Consider the following 16,859-nt stretch of genomic DNA (forward strand, 5'->3'; position numbering starts at 1 on the left):
GTCGCTGTCTCAGAACCTGCTTCAGGACTGTGTAGCTCAAGGGGTAAGAACACAGAATCTGTGGAAGCCACACACTCAGCTCAGGAAGGTTTATTCACTGAACTGCAGGGAGCCCGTGGGAGCAATCCAAGAGGACCACCTGAAGGAGACGGGCTACCTGAAGCATCAGCTGGAACTGAGGCCCCCTGGGTGGCCATGAAGGTGTCCAGGGGCCTCTCTGGGAACCCCGGAAGTCCTCAGCTGCAGCCCAGCTGGGTTTTCAGCTCCTGGAGCTGTTGGTTACTGATGTTGTTGCCACCACACACGATGACCACAATGGAAGCGTGGGCCAGCCTCAGGCGGCCCTCAGCCTGGAGCCTCCCCAGGATGCCTGAGTATACAGCGGCCAGGGCAGCCCCGCAGGCAGGCTCCACTAGCATTCGTTCATCGTCTGTGGGGAGGAAGAGGGAGGGCTGTCAGTCAGTGCTCAGCAGGAGGGGCCCATGCCGCCAATTCATCCACCCACCCACCCATCCCTTCTGCCATCACAGGTCTGACTCTCTACAGATCTATTCCTTACTCTACTCGGCTGTCTCTCTGTCCATCCATCAGTGTAGCCTTCATCTGTAAAGCTAGCCATCCATCCAGGAGCCAACTATCCATCTCCTACCCATCATGTGATTGCTCATTCATCAGCCTGCTCATCAACTTGTCCATCTACCCACTGTCTACCCACCAATCAATCCACCCACCCATCCACTCATCCACCCACACACCCATCCATCCATCTATCCATCCATCCATCTATCCATCCATCACCCATTCATCCATCCTTCTATCTACCCAACTATCCACCCACCCATCCACCCACACACCCATCCATCCATCTATCCATCCATCCATCTATCCATCCATCACCCATTCATCCATCCTTCCATCTACCCAACTATCCATCCACCCACCCACCCATCTATCCACTCATCCACCCCACCTATCCATCCATCCATCCTATTCATCCCTACCCATCCATCCATCCTATTCATCCCTACCCACCTATCCCACACACCCATTCATCCTTCTCTCCCTCCACTGCCCATCCATCCATTACTCATCTTTCCCACTCACTCATAAACTCATCCATTCATTCATTCAACAAATACCTCACTCTCTGCCTGGCTCTGTGTTTGGAAGACCCTAGGGACATAACAGTGGCTAAAACGCAAAAACCAACCCCCCACCCAGTTACACCCCAACAACAGATAAAAACCAGACAGCTGTGAGCAGAGGACTTAGTGTATTGGAAGTCTCTAGTTAGTGAGGTGGTGTGGGGAAATCAGGGTGGCTTCCTGGAGGACGTACCATAATGGATTACTAGTCATCACTATAGACAAGCAGTAGGGGATGGGACCAGGATGGATGTCCAGAGGCAGAGCATGTGCAAATGTCCTGAGACTGCCTAAGACTTTCCCTTCCTCTCCCCCCACCCATGTCCAGTAGTGGACACACCCCATGACATCACCACTGCTCAGCCAGTCCTGTCACAGATGCTGGGGACATGGTTGAGGTGGACAGGTGGATGACCCGGGTCTCACTCACCCAGGAACCTCTGCACAGCGCTCACGGCCTCCCGGTCCTCCACCACCTCAGAGAGGATCTCACACTCCTTTGCACACTCCAAGGTCCGTGCTGCCACGGTCTTGGCTCCCAGGCTCCTGGCTACGCTGTTGGGGGGGCGGGTGGAAGAGGAGATACATCAGAGATCCGCCCTGCAGGCCCCAGGTCACCCACATCCTGTGACAGACAAGTCCCCATCAGGAGGTCCAGACATGCTCAGATGTTGTGCATCCCATGAGCGACTCACGAGCATGCTTGGTCTCCTACCCTAGGCTGACCTCAAAAAACCCACCACAGAAGGGGACATTGGCCATCTAGTCACTTTATTTACCAATAACTATTGATGATGGATGTCCTGTGACCCTCCCCAGAGGGGAATGCGCCCAGTGTGCATACTTCTGTTCTAATCCTCACAGCCCTCTCTCTCTCTCTCTCTCTCTCTCTCTCTCTCTCTCTCACACACACACACACACACACACACACACACTCACTCTCTCTCTCTCTCACACACACACTCTCTCTCTCTCACACACACACACACACTCACTCTCTCTCTCACACATACACACACACACACTCTCTCTCTCACACACACACACTCACTCTCTCTCTCACACATACACACACACACTCTCTCTCTCACACACACACACTCACTCTCTCTCTCACACATACACACACACACACTCTCTCTCTCACACACACACACACTCACTCTCTCTCTCACACATACACACACACACACTCTCTCTCTCACACACACACACTCACTCTCTCTCTCTCACACACACACACACTCACTCTCTCTCTCTCTCACACACACACACACACACTCACTCTCTCTCTCTCACACATACACACACACTCACTCTCTCTCTCACACATACACACACACACACACTCTCTCTCTCTCTCACACACACACACACACTCACTCTCTCTCACACACATACACACACACACTCTCTCTCTCTCTCTCTCTCACACACACACACACACACACACACACACACACACACACACACACTTGGAGTGAGAAGAAAGGAGGCTGAGAGATGATAAGTAACTACATTAGGAACCCACAACTAGTCTATACCAGAACGTGAATTCCGACCCATTTGATCTCAGTGCTGAGGTCACCTCCCTGCTACTATCCATGGTGAGCTAGAGTCTCCGTGTTTTGAACTCAGAGATATCTCTGGGGACCACTGATTCCTGAGGAACCCAGACCACTGAGGCTGGAGCCAGAGTGTCTACTTTCTGATCTTGACTCTGTACTAGCTGTGCAGCCTTGGGAAAGTCACTTGACCTCTCTGGGTCTAGGTTTCTTCATCTGAATAATGGAACTTCTGAGGTTGTCACAAGGCTTGAGTGAGTTGAAACATGTAAGGCGCTTTCTTCATCCAGGGCCGGACGCTTAGAAAAGTGTTGGTTGTGGTTACTACTGTTGCTGGGGTTCACAGATGGGGCAGAGGTGATGAGCAGGGTAATGAGCCAGGTGTGATGGTACAGACCTGTCATCGCCACACTGGGAAGGCTGAGACGGGAGGATGGCAAGTTCAAGGCCAGCCTGGGCTACAGAGGTCCAGACATGCTCAGATGTTGTGTGTTAGATGATGTGTGAATGAGTTTAGGGCCAGCCTGGGATACAGAGTGAGTTTAGGGCCAGCCTGGGCTACAGAGAGAGTTCAAGGCCAGCCTGGACAACTTAGTGGAACGCTGTCTCAATAAAAAGTAAAAAGAGGGTCGGGTTACAGCTCAGAGCTGGAACACTTGCCGGGCATGTGTGAGGCCCTGGTCCCATACCCAGCACAGGGCAGAGGGTACAGGTGAATAAATGCCCACATGGTACTGAGCACCCCAGGAGACAGCTGTGGGGGTTCTATATGGTGACATCTAAGCTAAGCTGCCAGAGGCGAGGGGAGACAAGCAAGACAGGTGAGGAGTGTTCCGGGCATAGGGACGACATGTGCAAAGAGAGTCAGGACAAGCTTTCAGCCATTACAAGGACAGAAAGACAGACCTCAGCAGAGTGGGGGGAGGGAGAGCGAGCCTGGAGTTTGGCTGCAGGTTTGGGGGAGGAGCAAGGATGGGCCTACGTCGAGGCTGGTGAGTCTTGTAGAGGAGTGTGGCTCAGTGAGCTACAGAGAGAATTCAAGGCCAGCCTGGGCAACAAAGAAAGAGAGGATCAGTGGCAGAGCCCCAGAGTCTAGGCTGGCCCTGAACTCTCTCAGTAGGGCTCCGCTCCCAGCACTGAAGGAAGATTCCAGATCAGTGGGTCGACTGCTTGCCTAGCATGCAGGAGACCCTGGGTTCCATCACCAGCACCCCATAAACTGGATGCCTATTAATCCTAGCACTTGGGAGGAGGATCAGGAGTTCAAGGTCATCCTCAGCTACATAGTGAGTTCAAGGCTAACCTGGGCTACCTGAGATCCTGTCTCAAAAATTTTTAAAAAGACCACTGAGTTCAGTTTGAATAAGTGAAGAGTGTGGACTTGTACCACTTCCTCATGTAGATGTTACCCCCCCAAAAAAAAAAATGGCCACAAGGCTGGTCTAGAGGACAGGGGAGAGAGACTGTTGTCCCACACCAGGGATCGGTGACTGTAGTGGTTTGAATGTAACTGGCCCCCATAATCTCATAGGGAGTGGCACTGTTAGGAGGCGTGGCTTTGTTGGAGTGGGTGTGACCTTGTTGGAGGAAGTGTGTCACTGTGGGGGCGGGCTTTAAGGTTTCCTATGCTCAGGTTACTGCCCAGTGTCTCAGTCAACTTCCTGTTGCCTGTGAGTTGTAGGACTCTCAGCTCCTTCTCCAGCACCATGTCTGCCATGCTCCCCGCCGTGATGATAATGGACTGAACCTCTGAACTGTAAGCCAGCCCCAATGAAATGTTTTCCTTCCTAGGAGTTGCCACGGTCACGGGGTCTCTTCCCAGCAATGGAAACCCTGACTAAGTAGGTGTGGGGACAAGGCTGAGAAGGAAATGGGGGTCTAGGAATGGGACAGATGTAACCTCCAAAGTTAAGGGGGGAGAGGGGGGCTCCTAGGTCACTCCACCTGTGTGGAATGATTCTGTCTGTAAAAACAGCAACCTGTGGATATTACAGGATGCTTCTGCTGTGCCAGGCTGGGGAGCATGTACCTACCTTAGGGCTTAAACAGCTGGGCTGCCACTCTGGAGTAAGCCCCACCCCCTTTTACTGACGCAGGCTCTCATTAGCCTGACGTTTGCCAAGTAGCTATGCCGGCTCCACCTGCCTCTGCTTCCCCGGGACTAGATTTCAAGCACACACTACCACACTCCACTGTTTCCCACAGACACCGGGGACTGAACTCTGGTCCTCACACTCTCAAGGCAGGAACTTTACCAATCTTCCGTGTCTGTCTCCCTGGCGTAGTTTGCCGTCATTTCTTTCTTTCTTTTTTTTTGTTTTTCTAGACAGGGTTTCTCTGTGTAGTTTTGGTGCCTGTCCTGGAACTCGTGCTGTAGCCCAGGCTGGCCTTGAACTCACAGAGATCCACCTGGCTCTGCCTCCCGAGTGCTGGGATTAAAGGCGTGCATCACCACTTGCGGTCATTTCTTACGGCACTTCTGGGAAGCTGACCAGCTCGTGTTACATGTTTCTAAGGAGGAGTCTCTCCCGCTCACCTCTTCTGCTAGGCAAGGTCCTGGGATTTCACTCTCCCAGCTCTGAGGTCCCAGATGCTACCACGGCACCAGATTTTGTGTCGGTGCTGAGAATCTGAACTCAGGTCTTCCCACTTCCAAGGCAAGCACGTTACCCACGGGGCCTCTCCATCACCTTTACTTTGAGACAGGGTCTCTCTATGCAAGCAAGCTCAGGCTGGACCTTCATTCACCCTCAAGCCTCCTGCCTCAGCTTTTTTAAGCGTCGGAATGACGGGGGGCGTCCGTTGTAGAATATTATTTCAAGGTGCGTTACTTTGGTTTATGCTCTGGAACGTTTGCTTAATGGTGCGAAGATGTGTTTGATGAAATAAAATCCACCTGCGGTCAGGAGGCTGCGTCAGCAACTAGCTGACTGGAAGTGATGGGGAGGAGCCAGGTGAAAAAAAAAGAATTGAAAAGGAGGAACTAGAGAAGGAGGAGGAGGACTCCAGGGACCAGCCACGGAGTAAGATTTACAGAAGTAAGAGAACAGGAAAAGCCCAGAGGCCAAAAAGATAGACGGGGATAATTTAAAGTTAAGGAAAGCCATCTAGAAACTAAGCCAAGCTAAGGCCGGGCACTCATAATTAAGAAAAAGCCTCCCTGTGTGGATTTATTTGGGAGCTGAGTGGTGGGCCCCCCAAAAGAGCCAAAAAAACAAACAACAAATGTACCCATGAACCCGGCTTTTTTTCACACCCTGTAACTTCGTGACAGGGGTTGGAATTTCAGGACAAGCAGACATTTGGGGTGCCCCCACCCATCCCCACTAGCTTGGACAAACAGACCACAGGACAGAGACACCCCACCCTCTACCCCCTCAGAGGCTCCACCCAGACCCACCTGGTGATGTCTGGCAGGGTGACCAGCCTGCCTGCCTGCAAGGCCGCGTTGAAACTGTGCGCCCCTCGGGTCTCCATGGCAACGATGGGCACCTGCGGCCAGCCCACCTCCAGCAGGCCCGCAGTCACTCCGGCGAGGAGCCCTCCGCCCCCGACAGACAGCACCACGGCCCCCGGCGGGGTCCCCAGAGACTCTCTGAGCTCCCGCACTAGGCTGGCATGGCCTTCCCTGGGGGGGTGGGAGTGGAACAAATGATAGGCGGCCCCCCTCCTTGGCCGCTGAAAGAGGCGAGATGGTGCAGCAGGGTCCCCTCAGCTTCAGCCTTGTCCTCTCCATCCACTCATCCCTTCATCCACACTCCCAGGCTCTTTCTTGCCTTTTCTCATTCAATCCTTCCCCCACTTTGGAAAGAAAGACCCTCATCAGGGAGGGTTAAGAGGGACCAGCCTGTGACGTGGGACCAGCTGTGGTTCTGGAAGTAGAACCCTGTCTCTTAACCCCGTCAGCTGTGTGCCCTCGGGCCAGTGTCTTGACCTCTCTGTGCCGCAGTGGGCTTCCCAGTAGCTACCTCATAGATGAGTAGCCAGTGAGGGAACGCCAGCAGCCTGCACCCAGCCCCAAGGCGCATGTGTGATAAAGACTATTTTATATTACAATTTCCATTGGCTCGATGAAGAAACTGAGGCATGGGCAGCGAGGTGCATTGCACAAAAAAAAAAAAAAAAAAAACCATAATTCTCAAGACACAAGGTCTGAACCCATGTCTGCCTGGCTTTGAAGGTTCTTCTCCTTTCTGGGCCTCCGGTGCCTCGGGCCCTGATTCAGTGAGGGTCCCTCGTTCTGACACCCTGGGAACAAAGCCACAAGCCTCACCATATCAGGGGATGGTCAAACGGCGAGACATTCACCCAGCCGTCCCTCGTGGCCAATTCTTGCGCCCTTGTGTTGGCTTCATCCCAGACCTAAAGAGAAGTCGAGGCCCTGGAAAAAGCTGGGGTGCAGACTCCACGGGGACTATGGCAGAGACCGGAGTCTCCTGCAGGGGTGGAGGAGGTCTCCCCTGAGGGAGACCCTACCTCCCAGGATGAGGACCGCAACCTCTGCAGGGGCCAAAGGACCCCGCGTGCGTCCCTCAAACTCAAAGGGACCCAAATGCCTGAGAGCAGGGCCAGAGCCGCTCAGGGTGTACAGAGCCAGTGAACTCCGGGACTGGTGACATGGAGCCCACTTCGGGCCCCACAGGAGGGGACAAGTCCCTCACATATCGTCTGGGTCCCTGTAGCCTACCCATGAGAGCCTCCGTCACCCAGTGATGGCCCGAGGTGAACTGACGCATAGACGTAGGCAGAGTTGACCCCTGACACCTGTGCCCACCACAGGTCACCCAGAGCTCATTCTGGGGGTCCCCTGATCCTAGAGCTTGTCTGGGTCGTAGACAAAGTGGGCTGCAGATACAGGGCAGACCCCACCAATAGGGATTGAGAGTTGTGGGTGGCAGCTGCTATTGTCCCACTCAGTGGCACAACCCTCCTGAGCTCTGAGGAAACCCCAGGTGGTACAGACATGCCCCGCCCCACAGGGTGGGCTTCCCGTTCCACTACCCCCCCCCATTCAGGGATAGATGGATGGGTGAGTGGATGCTACAGGAAAGGAAGAAGAGACGTTAGAAATTAGCGGGCGGTGGTGGCGCACGCCTCTACTCCTAGCACCCGGGAGGCAGAAGCAAGTGGATCTCTGTGAGTTCGAGGCCAGCCCCGGGGTACATGGTGAGAGCCAGGACAGCCAGAGCTACCCAGAAAAACCTTGTCTCAAAAACAAAAAACAAAACAAAAAAAGCAGAGGGCAAGGGAAGAAGGAAGGGCCGGGAGGAAAGAGAGAGGGTCCACAGTTTGGTATTTAGAGGCAGCTTGGGCACCATGGTGATGGGGGTTCAGTGGGGGGAGGGGGCAGTTCTTCTGATGTTCCCATTCCTTTCTCATTGGGGTCTCAGAGCAAGAAATGACACCCCAACTCCAAAAGCCATCACCGAAGACTTTGGCTTATCAAACTGCCAGCCTTTCAGTACCAAGAGTCAGTGAGGATGGGGAACACTCTCCAGCCCGCTGACAGGAGTCTTCTCGGGGTGCGACAGCAGAGGTCCAGAGGTCCCAGCACTTACAGTGCTAACCCCTTGACCCACCGGTTCTCTCTTCCCTCCACCCTCCCGGGAGAAGGCTGAAGACCAAAACACTGGTGCTGGCCAGGGTCCGTCCAAAATAAACAGAGGCGATGCCCTGGAGTGCGGTGGGGGAGGACACAGCACCCCACCCACCCACCCCGCTCTCTGTCCTTGCTTTCCGCTCCTTACCTTCCCAGTCAGCTGGACCTCGGCCCCCTCCCCCTCCAGCCGCCTCACCACCTGCGTGGGAGTGGTCTCTGGGAGCACGATGGTGGCGGGGATGCCCAGCTTCCGGGCCGAGTATGCGGCTGCAATACCTGCGTTGCCCCCTGGGGGCAGTGGAGAGAGGAGTTCCTCAGGCTGCTCATGCTGCCCTCTCCCTGTAAGTCACCCCGGCAGAGGAAGACACCTGATCTACATCGAGCCAATCAGAGAATGCAACCTCCTCACTCATTACTGCTTTTAGGGGTGAGTATGTTTGTTGCTCAGGCTACGGTGTGGCCTGGACAAAGAGGCAAAGGAGAAGAAAAAGCAAGAGATGGAGAGGGACCGAAGAGAGCGGCTGGATCCAGCCATGCCTGAAAGCCATATATCCTGAGCATGTTCGGAACTTGGAGCCTGCAGCTTAAACCTCTGTGAGATGGGACTCTGTCACTTGTGACCTCCACAAATGTAGGATTATGGAGAAGGGACTGAAAACAGATGATGTGGCTGTCTGAGACTGTGGTCCGGATGAGCTACTCCTTAAAACGAAGCTAAACTGGGCTGTGGTGATGCAAACCTGTAATCCCAGCACTCAGGAGGTAGAGACAAGAGGATCAGGAGTCCTGTAGACTTTACAAAGGAAAGAAAGAAGGAAGGAAGGGAGGAAAGGAGGAAGGAAGGAAGGAAGGAAGGAAGGAAGGAAGGAAGGAAGGAAGGAAGGAAGGCAGGAAGGAAGTCAAGAAGTCAAGCCAAGCCCTGGACACTGACAGACGCTCTAGCTGCCCCCCGGCCCCCACCCCAGTCCTGAGGACTCCTAGTAAAACAGAGAGGCGTGGGGTCACCTGAGGAACACACCAGATGTCTGCATCCCCTCCCGGCCATCTGGAGAGAGAAAGGATGGAGTTGGGGGTCACTCCAGTCATGGAGGCCTTCGTGGGATGTGGCGGGGTGCCCCATCCACGCCCAACACTCCTCTCCCTCTATCCTGCCCCCACCTCCTCCACAGCCCTGTGTGGACCTCACTCCCCTCCCCAGCCCTGCGCCCACCCTCCTTCACCTGCTGACAGAAATGTCCGATGCCCCGGATCTTAAAGGAGCCGGCTGGCTGCACATTCTCATATTTGAGGAAGACGGGCATGCCTGCCACCCGAGACAGTGCCCAGCTCTCCAGCAGGGGGGTGACCCTGTGGAAAGGCTCCACCCTGACACGCTCTGCCGAGGCTCCCTCCATTCTTGTGGCACAGAGATGACCTGCAAGGGGGGCATGCACGGTTTAGATTCCTTAACTCTATCAGGAGAAGGGAGGCCAATGCCCCTGAGCCTGGCCACCCCAAATCCAATCCAGCTTCCAGGCTTCAAGGTCCAGGCAGGTGTCTGCCTCTCTCTGGACCTTGGTTTCCCCATCTGAATAAGACAGATTGTCTGGGGTAACAGTGGCTTGTCTGGGGCTTGTTCATAGTGCTGGGGACACAGAGTGTGACCAAAGAGTCATAAAATTCATTCATTCATTCATTCATTCATTCATTCATTCATAATTTTTCCATATAAAACACTGGTTAAACAGGTGCCAGGGAGGCAGGGCTCTTCCTTTACCTTCTTACCTTTGCTGTTGGCAGTCTTTTGCCCTCTTCCAGGTTATCGGTTCCTAGTTACCCAGCCACGGCCTGTATTGTCTCTAAAAAGCAAAGATGCTTTTGTTGTAGTTGCCGTTGAGAGATAGGGTCTCCGTGTGTAGCCCAGGCTGGCCTGGAACCCACCCACCATCCTCCTGCCTCTTCCTGCTCAGCGTTGGGAGTATAATGCTATGACGTCACACTGGCCAGTTTTGGTTTGTTTGTTTGTTTGTTTTTGATGTACATATGTAGCTTTACAATGGTCTACATCTGTCCAAACCCAGTGGGATGGTGACTTTACATCAGCTACACAACAAGTTTGAAGCCAGCCAGGGCTACACGAGATCCTTCTCAAAAGAAAAAAAAAAAAAAAGGCGGGGGTAGAGGGTTGGGCTGGAGAGATGGCTCAGCGGTTAAGAGCACTCAATGATCTTGCAAAGACCTGGGTTCAGTTCCCAGCACCCACATGGTGGCTCATAATCGTTCAGCTCCCACTCTAGGGAACCGGTGCCCTCTTCTGACAGGCTCAGACACGGCTTGTACACGGTGGGCACGCGGGCATGTATGCGGACAAATACACATACACATACAAATAAATTTTAAGCCAGGCGGTGGTGGCACACGTCTTTATTCCCAGCACTCGGGAGGCAGAGGCAGGCGGATCTCTGTGAGTTCAAGGCCAGCCTGGGCTACCAAGTGAGTCCCAGGAAAGGTGCAAAGCTACACAGAGAAACCCTGTCTCGAAAAACCAAAATAAATTAACTAATTAATTAATTAATCTTTTAATTAATTTTAATTAAAAGATTGCAAAAGGGTCTGACGAGATGATTCAGCAAATGTTACTTGTCACAAAAGCTTGATGACCTGGGCTTGATCCCTAGGAACCACTTAAAGGTGGAAGGTGAGATCTTAGCTTACAGAGTGGACACACACACACACACTCACACACATTCTCACAACACTGATAATAAATACAATTTTAAAAGGGGGAGGAAGACGGATGTGGTAGTGCACGCCTTTGATCCCATCATGAAGGAGGCAGAGACAGGAGGATCTATGAATTCCAGGCCAGCCTGGTCTATCAAGTGAGTTATAGGCCTGCCGGGGCTGCATAGAAAGACCTTATCTATAAATAAATAAACAAAAAACAAACAAGTGAGAAATGAGGGAAGGAATGTTGGGGAAAAGGAACAAGCCGGGTGGTTGCTCACACCTATAATCCCTGCACTCAAACTCAGGAAACTGAGGCAGTTCTTCTGCCTCCGTTCAAGGCCAGCCTGAGCTACAAAGTGAGTTCAAGGATAGCCTCAGCTACGACCTATTGAGAAGGCCTTGTTTCAAACCACCGAAGAAAAGAGGCAAAAACAAAAATTAAAAACCCTCCTCTCCCGTCTTTACAGCTGAAGATTGGTGAGGCCCCTTGCAGTACCAAGGTTGGCCACCAGGAGGCGGGTTGAACCCAGTCGGGTCTGCCCACCTCCCACGCCCCAGCCTGAACCTCTTATCCACTCTTACTTAAGGGTCTCAAATAGGGAACTGATTGGTGACTCTAACCCTGGAACTCCCCAGACAAGGTAAAGACAGAGCAGACCCACCCTGTCTCTTTCAGCACCTCTCACGGGGAAAGGGTGCCTGGTCCCCAAACTCTCTGTGCTGGCTAGTTTTTATGTCAACTTGACACAAGCTGGAGTCATTTCGGAAGAGGGAACCTCGCCTGAGAAAATGACCCTACCAGACTGGCCTGTGGGAAAGCCTGCTGTGTGTCTTCTTGATGGGTGACTGATGGGGGAGGACCCAGGCCACTGTGGGCGGTGCCCTCCCTGGGCTGGTGGTCCTGGGTTCTATAAGAAAGCAGGCTGAGCAAGCAAGCCATGGGGAGCAAGCTAGTCAGCGGCACCCCTCCATGGCCTCTGCATCAGCTCCTGCCTCCAGGTTCCTGCCCTGCTTGAGTTCCTGTCCTGACTTCCTTTGATGACAAATAATGATGTGTATGTAAGTGTGAGCCGAATAAACCCTTTCCTCCCCAAGTTGCTTTTGGTCATGGTGTTTCATCGCAGCAATAGTAACCCTGACCAAGACACCCCTCGTAGCCCAGCTTGGACCTCACCTCAGTCTTGCGACCCCAGATCACAGGTTTGGTTGCTAACCAGAGACCAAAGTCAAAAACCAGTTATGTGCCTCAAGTGTCTCAACCACTCTTGCCCCTATTGCCTCTTCTGTAAAATGGGAACAAATACACACACACCCCAAAAAACTTGCAGGCTGTGGTGTGGACGAACCGCTGGCACCCACTGCCAGGCTCCTTGCTGAATCCTCTAGAAAGGTTCCCTCATTGGGACCCTTCTACCAAAGATGCCATGCACAACCTATGTCTAGAAAGCACGGTCAGGGTCCGGGCTGGGGCTTGGGACCCAGGGATGACACGGTGGGGAAGACAGACATCTACCTCAGAGCCAGGATGTAGTTTGATGAGGAGATGTACCATAAACCAAGAAAATAATAGGAAACCGTGAATTTTGAAGACGAACAAAAAGGTCTCCTTTGGGCCTGGAGGCAGGGAAGGCCTCTTGCACCAACCAGAAAGATATGAATGAGCTAAGCATGGACCAGGCCACCCACTGGATGCATTATTGTACGGCATGAGGTCCTCATGAAGATTAGGTTCAACCATGAAGTGAGGGTGCCCACTGTACCCGGTGTGGCTTGATAAAGAGATAACTGTTGTGTGGGACTTGCTGGGAGCCGGGCACCGTGCCCAGCTCCTTCCTGATTATCTCAGAATGCACTGAGAAACACCGACGGAGACCTGTATGTGACTCCATTTTATAACTAGTGATCCGGAGGGGTTGGTACACAAGGCCACAGGTCAGGAACTGTGGCTCAGAGTTCAAACCCAGGTATGTGCTTCCCCACCGAGTGGCATCTTAACTACCGGGTTGTCCGTATCCTCCTCCTCCTCCTCCTCCTCTTCATCATTTATTGAAAATGAGGCTGTTTGGTACTTCTCTGACAATTATCCTTAAGAGCAGAAACTCACCGAGTAATGGTGGCGTACACACCTTTAATCCCAGCACTCGGGAGGCAGAGGCAGGTGGATCTCTGTGAGTTCGAAGCCAGCCTGGGCTACAGAGTGAGTTCCAGGACAGCCAAGGTTACATAGAGAAACCCTGTCTTGAAAACAAACAAAAGTAAGAACAAAAAAGAGCTAAAACTCTTGGCTCTGACCCCAGGCCTCTCTGACACCCCCGCCCCCCGATGCTCATCGCCATCAGGGTGGGGATCCATCTGAGCCAAGGCCGAGGGACCCCATCGACCCACTCCCCACTGTGGCTGCTGGTGAGACCTCAGCAAGAGGCGGGACCTCCCTGTCCTGTAATGGAGAGAGAAGGCCTGTGATTCCCTCACTGGAACTCACTTAAAAGGGCTGCCCGCTCTCTCCAGCCCTCACTCCAACCCCAACAGTTCTGGCTGCTTTCCCCAGGGAGCATCTGGGTGGCGCACAGCAGCTGAATCAGGAGAAAGTCTAGAAAGCCAGGCTGACTGCCCCTGCACAATCCGGTATCCACCCTCAGGGTCCCCGGCCGCCCCCGCCTCCTGTGGGGTGACAAGACAGGACAGATGCTCCCAGAGTGGTAGCCATCCTCACTTCGGCTTGTTGTCCCATAATCCCCAGCCACTCCCACAATGCCACCCTTACCTTCCCGGAGGACAGTCCCCAGACCAGCACAGCAGCCTACAGCCCAGCCGGGACCAACCTGGACTCATGGGCCAAAGATCAGCTTCCGCCACCGCCACCGGGGCCCGGCCCCTCCTCCCTGTTAAAGGGACAGTTCCTGATTCTGGGTCCCGATAAAGACTCAACAGCAAAAACAGCCAAGACGGATTCATGGGGATAGTCAACCCTCCCCTCTTTCCTCATGCAGCTCATGGCTGCATGGTGAGTGACCTGGGCTCATCTGGTCGATGGGGAAATGGAGGCTCAGGAAGGAACGCATACATCCACAGGGACTGGCCAGCAAGAGGCAGAAGGAGCCGGGCGGTGGTGGCACACGCCTTTAGTCCCAGCACTCGGGAGGCAGAGGCAGGCGGATCTCTGCAAGTTCGAGGCCAGCCCGGGCTACCAAGTGAGTCCCAGGAAAGGCACAAAGCTACACAGAGAAACCCTGTCTCAAAAAACCAAAAAAAAAAAAAAAAAAAAAAAAAAAAAAGAGGCAGAAGGAACCTCTCACCTTGGATCACCTTCATTAACACAGCCACCCTAGATCTGACATATCCAGAACTGTCCTTAGGTCAGGCCACGTTCCCCGGACCACACAGGGGTCAGCTTAGGTTTGAGCCGAGAAAACAAAGATGCAGACCAGGCACGGTGGCGCACGCCTTTAATGCCAGTACTCAGGAGGCAGAGGCAGGAGGATCCCTGTGAGTTCGAAGCCTGCCTGGTCTATACAGCAAGTTCCAGGACACGTGGGGCTACATAGAGAGACCTTGTCTTACAAATAAAAAAATAAATAAGTAAAAGGAAGATAGAAAGAAGACAGGGGAGCTGGTAGCCATCCTGCCACCCTGTCTGAATGGGAAGGGTGACTCACACCACATTCCTATCTCTGCTATTTCACAGCCAGCAGAAGAAGCCTGGCTGTTATTGACTGTCCACAGCAATGGCTTCGTGCATTCAATAAATAAATATTTACCAGACACCTATCACCTGCCAAGTCCTGAGACCTTTAACCTCAAACAAGATAGCGTGTCCCCTGCTTTCTCCCAGCACTTGGGGTGCCCGTGCTGTGGGAGGTGGGAGCAGGTGGGATGTCGGGAGCCCAGGCAGGTGTGGAGTGGGGGAGGGGGATTGAAAGGGTCGCAGAAGTACTTATAAGAGTCTGGGGAGACAGCTCTGGGTAAATGCATCCCACGCAAGTGTGGAGACCCAAGGTCAGCTCTCCGGCACCCATGAAGAAGGGTTCAGACTCCTATGTCCCCATCTCACTGAACAATGCTGAGACCCTGGGCTTCAATCATCCTGAACCTCAGTTTCCCTAAATACAAAATGAGAGGCAAGATTCAGGAAGGATCAGGCACCATAGGTGTCCCTTAGGGAAGTGTGACCTCTCCCCTCCCAGGATTGATGATTAACCCTTGGCTACCTGGGGTCAGGTGGAACTGCTTAGCCACGATCTGCAACTGGGAACCCTCCCAACTCACTTCTGCCCTCGCATTACCCCTCCCCCATCACTGCCCAGTGCCCAGTCTTGCCTGAGGCACTGGGGACCCCAAAAGGACAGAGAGCAGAAGGTCTCCAAAGTGGCTGTAGTGTGGGATCTGGAGAAAGGCTTCCTGGTAGAGGAATACCTCAGCCGTAGACAAGGATCTGCATTAATGGCATGCCTATGGCATACCAATCGCATATTCTCAAGGCTCTCATCCCCATCGCTGGGGATGGAACCCGGGGCTTTGCAATGTCCGATAAGCTCTCTACCACAAGCCCCTAGGAATGGAGTCTCTAGATTTTCTTGCCACGGGATTGTGTGTAGTCCAGGCTAGCCTCAAGCTTGCTATGAAAATGAAGACAACGGAACATCTGATCGTCTCACCTCCACCATCCAAGTGCTAGGATTACAGATGCACACTCATGTGTGGGAGTGTGTACACACACACACACACACACACACACACACACGGGGGGTGGGTGCTGGCTAAGTGGTTAAGAGCATGTGCTGCCCTTGAAGAAGACAGTTCAGTTCCCAGCACCTACATCAAGTGGTTCACAACGGCCTGTAACTCCAGTTCCAGAGGGTCTGAGGCCTCCACAGGTACCTGCATGCACATGTGAGTAACCCCCCACACCCTATACATACAGTTAAAAATAATAAGCCAGGCGGTGGTGGTGCACACCTTTAATCCCAGCACTCGGGAGGCAGAGGCAGGAGGATCTCTGTGAGTTGAAGGCCAGGCTGGTCTACAGAGAGAGATCCAGGACAGCCAAGGCTACATGAAGAAACCCTGTTTCGAAGATCCAAAATTAATAATAATAATTCCTTTCTTTTGCTTCTTTGTTTTGATTTGGTTGGGTGCTTTGAGACGGAGTCTCACTCTGTAGCCCAGGCTGGCCTCCAACTCACAGAGATCCTCCTGCCTCTGCCTCCTGAGTGCTGGGATTAAAGGCGTGCACCACTGTGCTGAGCCAAATCTTTTGTTTGTTTGTTTGTTTGTTTTGTTTAAGAAAACTAGTACTTGGTACGCCTGTAATATCAGCACTCCAGAGGCTGAGGCAGGAGGATTGCCGTGAATTCAACAGCAAGACTGTCTCAAACACACACACACACACACACACACACACACACACACACACACACGGCTGTTGAGATGGTCTGCCAGGTGAGAACCCTGGTCACCAAACTGACGGCCTGAATTCAGTTCCCAGGACCAACATGGCGGAAGGAAGAAGAGAACGGACGCCAAAAAAATTGACCTCTAACCTCCACGTACCCGTTGTGGCACGCATGTGCGCCAACACACACACACACAGAGAGAATGAACCAATGTAATTTTTAATTTTTTAAATGAAAACAGAGAAATGAAAGAAAGCAGAACAGGCGCAGGGCGGGCTCCTATGGGGGAGGCAGTGCATCCAGTATCTAGCACAGAGATCCTGGAGCCCGGGCTCTGCCACGCGGAGTAGCAGCGACCCCACTCCCCTAGGCTGAGGAGCCCTAGGCAAGTCACTCAGCCTCTCTGTGCCCTGTTTGCCCTGCTGTGGAGCAGATGTGTGGGTGAGAC

At 53.1% G+C, this 16,859-nt stretch overlaps 1 protein-coding gene across 5 annotated transcripts; it reads right to left on the bottom strand.

Annotated features, from left to right (window-relative positions):
• Positions 1-74: 74 nt before the first annotated feature.
• Sdsl (serine dehydratase like) lies at positions 75-14,515 on the bottom strand. Of its 5 annotated transcripts, none has more exons than XM_037198659.1 (9): positions 14,315-14,515; positions 10,074-10,147; positions 9,530-9,723; positions 9,315-9,354; positions 8,458-8,597; positions 6,984-7,072; positions 6,111-6,338; positions 1,576-1,700; positions 75-430 (listed from the first exon to the last, which is right to left on the bottom strand). In XM_037198659.1, exons 3-9 carry the CDS (start codon positions 9,701-9,703, stop codon positions 237-239), a joined length of 990 nt encoding a protein of 329 aa, XP_037054554.1. In that variant the 5' UTR covers positions 9,704-9,723; positions 10,074-10,147; positions 14,315-14,515; the 3' UTR covers positions 75-236. The 5 variants fall into 5 exon arrangements, with proteins under 5 accessions (XP_037054554.1, XP_028734620.1, XP_037054553.1 ...); XM_028878787.2 differs by lacking the exon at positions 14,315-14,515 and adding an exon at positions 13,783-13,890; XM_037198658.1 differs by lacking the exon at positions 14,315-14,515 and adding an exon at positions 13,783-13,890 and having other exon boundaries at positions 10,066-10,147.
• Positions 14,516-16,859: the final 2,344 nt, after the last annotated feature.

This window comes from Peromyscus leucopus, chromosome 23, assembly GCF_004664715.2.
Source record: "Peromyscus leucopus breed LL Stock chromosome 23, UCI_PerLeu_2.1, whole genome shotgun sequence".
In the NCBI taxonomy this organism is placed as follows: Eukaryota; Metazoa; Chordata; class Mammalia; order Rodentia; family Cricetidae; genus Peromyscus; species Peromyscus leucopus.